Raw genomic sequence first — 10,161 nt, 5'->3', positions numbered from 1 at the left:
GTCCCAATTTTTGAAAATGACCATATATTAGTATACAATATTTTCACATGATAATGCAATAAAAATAGGTCATGTCATTTTCAGTAGAACTTATACCAATTTAGAAAGAATAAATTGACAGTTAGGAAAAATCGACTACCAAAGCTAACAAAGCTTTCAACGTTATGATAATACAGTTGTATGTCATTTCAAGTACTTACTGTGTATTCAAAGCCTGACTAGAAATATATGAATATAGTCTAGAGGGCGCTGTTATTCTGACGTATGCGAGGATGAAGGAAATAGTTGTAATGAAATTCCGTAACGTCGCGTCGTCATATATCAAGTCAAGCTTTAGTATGTATTTTTAGTCTACTGTCAGATTACTTTTTCTATTTTTATATATTAGTATAATTATCGTAGAGCCGTGTATTAACGTTTGGGCACTGGTCCCACAGAGAGCTAGTAAACTATGAACTATCGGCAGGGAGCGTACTTTTCATGCCGATGACATTAATCTGACGTCACGCTCCGTATAGGATGATCACAAATAGTTTTATTGTAAATTATTAATCATTATTCGTCAATCATTTTAATCGTATATAAATTTTAATCCCATAAATAATACCTACTTGAAATGTGAAACGTGAATAAAATTATTTGATTTGTTTTTATAAATAAATTTAATTAAATAGTATTGTTAACAACACATTACAAGAAATACGTAGAAAAGAGAAATTCTCTCTAACGTAAAGCACACCATCCTTTTTGCATTCATTACCATGCAAAGAAATTCATAACTTAAAATGATTGATGACTAATGATTAATAATTAACAATAAAACAATTTGTGATCACCCTATATGGAGCGTGACGTCAAATTGATGTCATCGGCACGAAAAGTACGCTCCCTGGCTATCGGCTATAAAATGAACAAAAGATAAGCACTCCCGTGCAAATAAAAGAGACACGGCGATATTGATCACCGCTGGGCGAGTAACTATAAACATCGCCGTGTCTCTTTTATTTATATGGGAATGATTATCTTTTGTTCGTTTTTATAGCCGATAGCTCATAGTTTCCTAGCTCGCGGTGGGACCAGTGCCATAAGTTTAGAATTAAAATTAAATAATATAACATGATTCGGAAATTCAAAATGTGTCTGTAAACAATAATCATAAAGCTGTTACCAAATCGCAAACAAATGCTTGTACAAAGGTTAGGTTGGGTTTTAACACTAAAACCAAACAAGCTATATTCATACCGGAAGTAGTATACTAAAACAGAGTAAAATAGCCATTTGTTAACCTTATTATAATGCCATAAGGCCTAAAGCTAGGAACATACTACGCGGACGTCCGTCGTAAAACGACCGCGACCGCGACCTATCAGTGTGCACGGAACAAAACATCCAGAGAGCCAGATTTCGATCGGACGTCCGTGCGCTCAAGGCCACGTCCGCGTCCGTCGACCGATAGTTTGCACGGTTGTGTGTATTTCCATTGTCCAGATTCCCATCCGCGGTCGATTCACGACGGACGTCCGCGTAGTGTGTTCCTAGCTTAATTGGCACTTCGATCACCACCATAGACAAAAAGAATATTAAGACGCGTGAAACCACTAGTAGAAAATTTGAGAAATACGTAAATGGCGGTGCTGAATCCCCTCCCCATACATTTAGAGCTAGACCAAGCTAAGTTGGCAACGATTTTGACAGCCTCGCCGGTGCAAATAAATAAATAAATAAATATTATAGGACATTCTTAGACAGATCGACTGAGTCCCACGGTAAGCTCAAAAAGACTTGTGTTGTACGTACTCAGACAACGATAAAACGACAACGACAACGATATATAAATACTTCTATACATAGAAAACACCCATGACTCAGCAACAAATAATATATCTGTGCTCATCACACAAATAAATGCCCTTACCGAGATTCGATCCCGGGACCGCGGCTTAGCAGGCAGGGTCACTACCGACTACGCCAGACCGGTCGTCATGTTACTTTAAACGTCAAACTTCGGTGAAATTATGACATTTATAACCCATGCTGAGGCAGGGCTATCAAAATCATTGCCAACATAGCTTGAGATTGACTCCAGATCTACCATACATCATGGTAGTATATGGTCTGTGATACACATGCCTGTAGCTTGCCAGTGGTATGCCATCCGCGTATAAAATACTTGTCCACACCACCTGGCATGGCTGGTGGTGTGGGCATGTTTGGCGTATGAGTAATTGCAGACTACCGAAAGCCGTTTTCTACTCCCAGCTATCAGCTGGAAAACGGAAGCAAGGTGGGCAACACCTGCGTTACAAGGACGTGCTTAAACGCCACCTAACTGCCTGCAGAATACCACCTGAAAAATGGGAGGAGTACACTTCTCAGCGGCCAGAATGGCGCTCTCGTATTAAAAGCAGCGTCAAAGACTTTGAACACGCTGGTCTCATTGAGCTTGATACGAAGCGTCAGATACGGAAATCTCGGCCGAAACCCTCCTACAATACCTACAATGGTTCTGGACAACTTTACTGCCCCACGTGCGACAGAGTTTTCAAGACCAAGTTCTGCTTTGCAAGCCATATCCGAGCACACGCTAGTAACGTAACTAGCTAGGGTCGCCGTTCCCGATTACGGCATGGATAGCTATATATAAAATACTTACATGCCAGTTCATTGTAATATTGTACGCATCTGACATACCCATTGTCAAGCTACAGGCATGTGTAATTGTATATTGCAAGCCTAAAACTTATTCGAATTTGTCTTTAGATAATGCACTAGGTACAGTCAACCAATTGGAACCCTAGGCCACTCTACAACCATGTCAAAATGACAAGCAGTAAGAGATTTCTTACAATCTGATTTCTAACGTCACTATGACATAGTTCTACAGTGGCCTAGGGTTCCAATTGGTTGACTGTACTTCAAGAGTCTTATTATTCCTTTGCACAGAGGCGGTTTGTATATTGAGCTAATTACCATCCATATTTCTACCACTTATTATACAGCTACAGCGCTCTTTCGTCTCCGCGTAGACCGTTTCGGCGTCTCTACCTCCTGTACATCCTTCTTCCTGGTAGAGCGTTTTTTCTCCACATTGGATTCTGCTAGAGGAGTCTGCACACTCTTCCTTGTAGTACGTTTCTGTACGTTTTCGGAGTCTACTAGAGGGGTCTGAACACTCTTGCGGCGGCTGCGGGTCATAACGGGGCTGGATTGATCGACGGCGTTTTGTCGAGACATCCTGAAAAGAGGAATAATAGATTTAGGACCCATTTAGACGGTACGAGAACTCGCATACGAGTTTTATTACGTTGCGGTATTTGATGGCTGTGCAAAATTGTGTGTAACCGCAACAGCCCGCAATGTAACTAAAATCGTATGCGAGTTCACATGCCGTCTAAATCAGGCGTTAGGACCATTATTGCACCAACGAAAATGGAGGGTTAACCCACCATTTTATATGGTGCAAGTACAGAAGACAATCATTTATTGTGCCAAATTAGATATGAGTCTAGTAGCCTATAAGAGGTGGGACTAAAAGATACGCTATAAGAGCACTGTCTTTAACTTATCTAATGTACTAACCTGGACTTTCTTGAAGAAGCTTGTTTCGGCGTATCTGTATTCTCCTTATCATCAGCCGGCAACGGTGCTATCCCTGTCTCTTCTGTCTCCCTCTCACAGCTGGTATAAGAGGTGGGACTAAAAGATTGTCTGTAAGAGCCCTGTCTTTAACTTATCTATTGTACTAACCTGAATTGTCTTGTTAGTTTCGGTGTATCTGTATTCTCCTTATCATCAGCTGGCAACGGTTCTATCCCTGTCTCTTCTGCCTCCCTCTCACAGCTGGTATAAGACGCGAGGCTGAAAGATTAGCTGTAAGTTATTTAAACTAACCTGGATTTTCTTGATGAAGCTTGTTTCGGCGTATCTGTATTCTCCTTGTCATCAGCTGGCAACGGTTCTATCCCTGTCTCTTCTGTCTCCCTCTCACAGCTGGTATAAGACGCGAGGCTGAAAGATTAGCTGTAAGTTATTTAAACTAACCTGGATTTTCTTGATGAAGCTTGTTTCGGCGTATTTGTATTCTCCTTGTCATCAGCTGGCAAGGGTTCTATCCCTGTCTCTTCTGTCTCCCTCTCACAGCTGGTATAAGAGGCGGGGCTGAAAGATTCGCTGTAAGTTTGAACTAACCTGGATTTTCTTGATGAAGCTTGATTCGGCGTATCTGTATTCTCCTTGTCATCAGCTGGCAACGGTTCTATCCCTGTCTCTTCTGTCTCCCTCTCACAGCTGGTATAAGAGGCGGGGCTGAAAGATTCGCTGTAAGTTTGAACTAACCTGGATTTTCTTGATGAAGCTTGATTCGGCGTATCTGTATTCTCCTTGTCATCAGCTGGCAACGGTTCTATCCCTGTCTCTTCTGTCTCCCTCTCACAGCTGGTATAAGAGGCGGGGCTGAAAGATTCGCTGTAAGTTTGAACTAACCTGGATTTTCTTGATGAAGCTTGATTCGGCGTATCTGTATTCTCCTTGTCATCAGCTGGCAACGGTTCTATCCCTGTTTCTTCTGTCTCCCTCTCACAGCTAGTATAAGAGGTGGGGCTGGAGGGGTCGTCGTGGAAGAGCACGGTTTTCAGTTTGTCTGGCTTCTTGCTGCTGGGCGCGTGCTGCTTGAGGATGCTGCGCGCTGGGGTAGCGTACAGGTTCACCGGGGTCATGGTTGGGGTTTGCTGGAATGGTGAATGGTAAAATCAACTAAATGGAGTACAAGCAGGGGCGACTCACTCCGCGTTTCTTTCATACATTCCGGCGGCCACGAGTTCGCGGCCTATAAAGTTTAACGACCTTCTCACTGCGCAAGAACTCAATGTCGCATGCAGTCCGTTGACAGTAAGTCTAAGATGTACTTTTATATATCATGGTTCAAGAGCAATTACGGCCGATTGCATTTTAACTGCAACTTTGATTCAACGTCGGCATACAGTCCCCCGATACAAATTGCAATTGGTTAAGTCTATCTATATTAATTAGCCCTTAAAAGCAAGGATTTGTGTAAAGTTATATACTCCAAACGCTAATTCAAGTCCAAAAAATCTACTACGATGTTGCCACTGCAAGAAAATGTTTGTAGAATAGTATAATCTTTTGACGTGATAACGTCTAATAACTCGTTACTACGGGCAGCATGCACGAAAAAGATGACGTCATTGTCCCGTTTCGCAATATAGTTTTTGCGCCATCTATTGGCGCGCGTTGGAACTAAGCGGCTGATCGATGCGCTCGGTATGGTTATAGCGTGTGGCCTGAGTAAAGCACCACAGCTGGGACAGATGGCGCGCCCGTGTGTTGTTCTCGTTAAGCAAGTTATTGCTGCAAGTTTTGAGACGCAACTATAGGTAAGAGTGAGTGGCAAATATCTGCATCTCTTTCTAGCATATACTTCTGTCTCAAAACTTGCAGCAGCGCCGCAGAGATGGGCAAATCGTAATCGATTCCGGATTACACGATTACTTGATTTTACTTTGTAATCCACTACTGGGTGTCAGATTACTTGTAATGTAAGTAATCAAGTGAAACGGTAAATTACCATTACATATAAAGGAATCACTAATCATCTATACAATAATTACTATTACCAATAATTCGGAATCATAGTCGATTTAAAATAACTGAAATTATTGACTTGATTACTTTCAGATTACAAATATGTAGTACCTCAGATTGCTGACTGTCACTTTGACACAAAAGTCATCATGGGTGTCGTAAAATAGGTTTTAGGGGGTGCTGATTAGGGTTGCCAACCGTACTATATAATATAGTACTGTACTATATTTTGGCCCAGCGTACTATATTCTAGATGAAGCATATATAGTACGCAAAAGTACTATATTTTTGGGGTCCATGCCAGTGGCGAATTTACACTAGAGTCAAACCGCCAGGAGCGGCGTTTTGATAATGAAAAAAAATTTCGCGCTCGCTCCACTCGCGCTTTTATTCATATTTAACCTTCACTGTACATTTCATTACTTCGTTCTGTCCTGCAAATATTGCAGTTACGTATAAAGCCACCGTTGTTTGCAAACATTTGTATTTTTTTCCATGAAATCTTAAATAACGACATTTCTTAAGGGGATTCTCTACTCCGCTGAGCTTCGATTTGAATCCATTACTATTATGAATATTACGATAGTTTCTGAAGCATATCATATTAACAGAATCGTCTTTAAACAAACTAGCATCCCATAATTAGGTACCTACTTCACAGCTCATTGATTCTGTGATATTTAGCATCAAAGTTGAACTATTTTAGGACCGAAACTGGTTCTTTGGTCAAAATTTTTGCCTTAATTAGTTTAAAATTAAAATCGCTTTTGCATTTTTATAAAAGTCTAGATTTCATTGAAGAAAAAATGTTTTTAAAACAATGTCAAATTTCATAAAAATTATAAGTACTTATAATATGGGTATTTTTTTTAAATATGGGTCTTGTAAAAAAAGTAAGTAGGTAACAATTGAAATTAAAAGAATATTAATAGGTACGTAAGTAAAAATTGCACACCTGTCAATACTACTCAATACATTTAGAAAGTGATAGAAGACTCAATATTGCATATTTTTCCAAATATCCATTTGGTACATTACATACAATAGATAAACTAGTTATATATTACGCTAAGTAAAACATTCGACAACATGAAAGTTTGCTTTTTTAAAAAAGGTCAAATGTTAAGTTGGTAAATGTGAGCTTGGCAAATAAAACAATAAGTTGGGAAATGAACATTCGGCGGAATAAGGCCCCGCGCACACGGAGGCAACAGTTGCTCGGCGACTTTCGTATTTGTATGAAAAGTTGCGTCGCCTCGTGTGCGCACTTTCATACTAAGCCATGGTCGCGACAAAAAAGTCGCCGGCAACAGTTGCCCGTGTGCGCGGGCCCTAAAATTGCGCGAAACGTGAGTTGGGAAACTTGGGAAGTGATATTCGGCCATACAACTTTCGACGATACTTAAATAAGAGAACCAATGCAACACAAAACTTGTCAAAAATCGATGAAAACCGAATGGAGCCCCTTAGAGTGGACAGAAAGAACGATCTCTACGACTTGGTTATCGATTATGTGTACCGTACTATATTTTATTTCGGTGTACTATATTTTTTAGATGGAATTTTCTAAAATACTATATTTCCCTAAAAAAAAGTTGGCAACCCTAGTGCTGATTCCAAAATTAATGACCAATTTGGAATCTGACATTGCTGACTGTCACTTTGACACAAAAGTCGTCATGGGTGTCGTAAAATAGGTTTTAGGGGGTGCTGATTCCAAAATGAATGACCAATGTGGAATCTGACATTGCTGACTGTCACTTTGACACAAAAGTCGTCATGGGTGTCGTAAAATAGGTTTTAGGGAGTTCTGATTCCAAAATTAATGAACAATGTGGAATCTGACATTGCTGACTGTCACTTTGACACAAAAGTCGTCATGGGTGTCGTAAAATAGGTTTTAGGGGGTGCTGATTCCAAAATTAATGACCAATTTGGAATCTGACATTGCTGACTGTCACTTTGACACAAAAGTCGTCATGGGTATCGTAAAATAGGTTTTAGGGGTGCTGATTCCAAAATGAATGACCAATGTGGAATCTGACATTGCTGACTGTCACTTTGACACAAAAGTCATCATGGGTGTCGTAAAATAGGTTTTAGGGAGTGCTGATTCCAAAATTAATGAACAATGTGGAATCTGACATTGCTGACTGTCACTTTGACACAAAAGTCGTCATGGGTGTCGTAAAATAGGTTTTAGGGGGTGCTGATTACAAAATTAATGACCAATGTGGAATCTGACATTGCTGACTGTCACTTTGACACAAAAGTCGTCATGGGTGTCGTAAAATAGGTTTTAGGGAGTGCTGATTCCAAAATTAATGAACAATGTGGAATCTGACATTGCTGACTGTCACTTTGACACAAAAGTCGTCATGGGTGTCGTAAAATAGGTTTTAGGGGGTGCTGATTCCAAAATTAATAACCAATTTGGAATCTGACATTGCTGACTGTCACTTTGACACAAAAGTCGTCACGGGTGTCGTAAAATGGGTTTTAGAGGGTGCTGATTCCAAAATTAATGAACAATGTGGAATCTGACATTGCTGACTGTCACTTTGACACAAAAGGCATCATGGGTGTCGTAAAATAGGTTTTAGGGGGTGCTGATTCCAAAATTAATGACCAATGTGGAATCTGACATTGCTGACTGTCACTTTGACACAAAAGTCGGTATGGTTGTAGCGTGTGGCCTGAGTAAAGCACCACAGCTGCGACAGATGGCGCGCCCGTGTTTATTATTTTTGAGTGTTTGTAATTTAAAAACATGAAAGATTGCATTAAAATAAGCATCTTTTATAGAATGAAGTTGTTTGAAAAACCTACTTATTTAGGAGTTAGAGCAGTACGAAGTTGCGAATTTTCCCATAGTATTTACTAAGGCGCCAGAGATTTTTTTTACCAATATAACCAATTTAAATAAGGATGTTTTGTTATATAAACTTTTTCTTCTCCATTAATATTTACTGAGATATTAGGGTTCTAAGATTAGTAAATGGCACTAGCACTTTAATAAAATTAACGCGTGTCTCGCAAACGGTCTAGGATACAAAATGACGACTTTTATATAGGTATACGTTAGGTTCGTTAGGTATCTTCAAACGGACGAAGGCTCCTATTCTGTGCAGTTTCTGTAATAAGCGGGGCTCCGTCGATATCGCTTTCTGTCTCTGGCGCCTTAGTAATGCTACGGGAAAATTTTGCAACTTTGCACCACTCTAACTCCTAAATTAGTAGGTTTTAAAAAAAACTTTAATGAATGAATGAATGAATGAAATCGTTTATTCACAATGAACATATGGTTACAAAAGATCTTGGTATACAATAGTGTGTCCCTTAATATATTCAGTCTAGGTAGACGTGTGAAAACAGGATGTCAGTGATATTATGATCACTCAGTCATTTAAAATTAATTGCAACTATTTTATTACGTCTAATTAGATTTACAAAATGTATATTTGGCAACGAATAGGTGTAAAGATTTAATGAAATGTCACTAGTATAATTGAAATTAACATTAGGTATTGAATGAAGAAAGAATACAGGCAACAAGAGCTAATTAAGAATATAATAAGTTATATAGATAAGATCTTATGACATTTAAAAATTATGCAACAAATAGTCATTTATACTGTAGAAGCAGTTATCAATTAATATTTGATACAATGTCTTTTTGTACTTGTTAATAGGCAATGTTTTTATTTCAGCTGGTATTTTATTAAATATATTAATGCACATGCAATACGCGCTTTTGTTCCTAAGTGCTAACTTACTGGTAGTTGGCAGTGCTAACCTATGGCGCCTATGGGACCGCGTTGTTTCTTTGTCTGCTACAAACGTAAATAGTTCAGAGTTAAGTTTCACAAAGAGACATATCTCGTAAATATAGAGGCAGGGGAGGGATAGTAGTTTATGCTTAATAAATAAAGGTTTACACGGTTCTAGTCTGTCCACTCCGCAAAGAGTACGAATGCATTTTTTTTGAGCCACAAAAGCGCGGTCGGCGTTAACAGAGTTTCCCCACATAATTACACCATACCGTAGGATGGACATAATATATCCATGATAAGTTAATAAGGCGCTTTTGAACGAAACAGTTCGTTTAATGCGCCAGAGAGCAAAGTTGAATTTGTTCAGTTTTGTGCAGACCGTATCTACATGTTCTTTCCAACTACAATGTGTATCGAGTGTCATACCAAGAAAGACAGTGCTAGTTACTTCTTCGACTTGTTGTAAATTATGTTGAACTATAACTTTAGGAATATTAGATTTATATGATTTAAATAACATGAATTTCGTTTTATGTACATTGATTTGAAGGTTATTCAATTCTAACCACTCGATGACGTCTCGCAATGCTGTGTTTATATCATTTTCAAAATTATTTAGGTCTGTTCCTTTAATTATTAATGTAGTGTCGTCAGCAAATAATATACAATTGTGTTTTATTGAGTCAGGTAAATCGTTAATATAAGCCAGAAATAAGAGTGGGCCTAAAATACTGCCTTGTGGGACGCCATACTTATTTACTTTGTAACACGACTGAAAAGTAGAACG

General features: G+C 39.1%; 1 protein-coding gene across 1 annotated transcript in view; it reads right to left on the bottom strand.

The window, feature by feature from the left end:
• Nucleotides 1-2,178: 2,178 nt before the first annotated feature.
• LOC125231963 (disks large-associated protein 5) overlaps nucleotides 2,179-10,161 on the bottom strand; it is a 37,249-nt gene continuing 29,266 nt past the window's right edge. The window contains exons 9-11 of the mRNA XM_048137570.1: nucleotides 4,042-4,727; nucleotides 3,892-4,008; nucleotides 2,179-3,235 (exon numbers count right to left, since the gene is read on the bottom strand). Of these exons, the coding sequence (XP_047993527.1) occupies nucleotides 2,992-3,235; nucleotides 3,892-4,008; nucleotides 4,042-4,727 (1,047 nt within the window). The 3' untranslated portion in view covers nucleotides 2,179-2,991. The remainder of the gene's footprint in view (nucleotides 3,236-3,891; nucleotides 4,009-4,041; nucleotides 4,728-10,161) is intronic.

Source organism: Leguminivora glycinivorella, chromosome 12 (assembly GCF_023078275.1).
Source record: "Leguminivora glycinivorella isolate SPB_JAAS2020 chromosome 12, LegGlyc_1.1, whole genome shotgun sequence".
NCBI lineage: Eukaryota > Metazoa > Arthropoda > Insecta > Lepidoptera > Tortricidae > Leguminivora > Leguminivora glycinivorella.
This window is presented reverse-complemented; position numbering and strand designations above follow the sequence as displayed.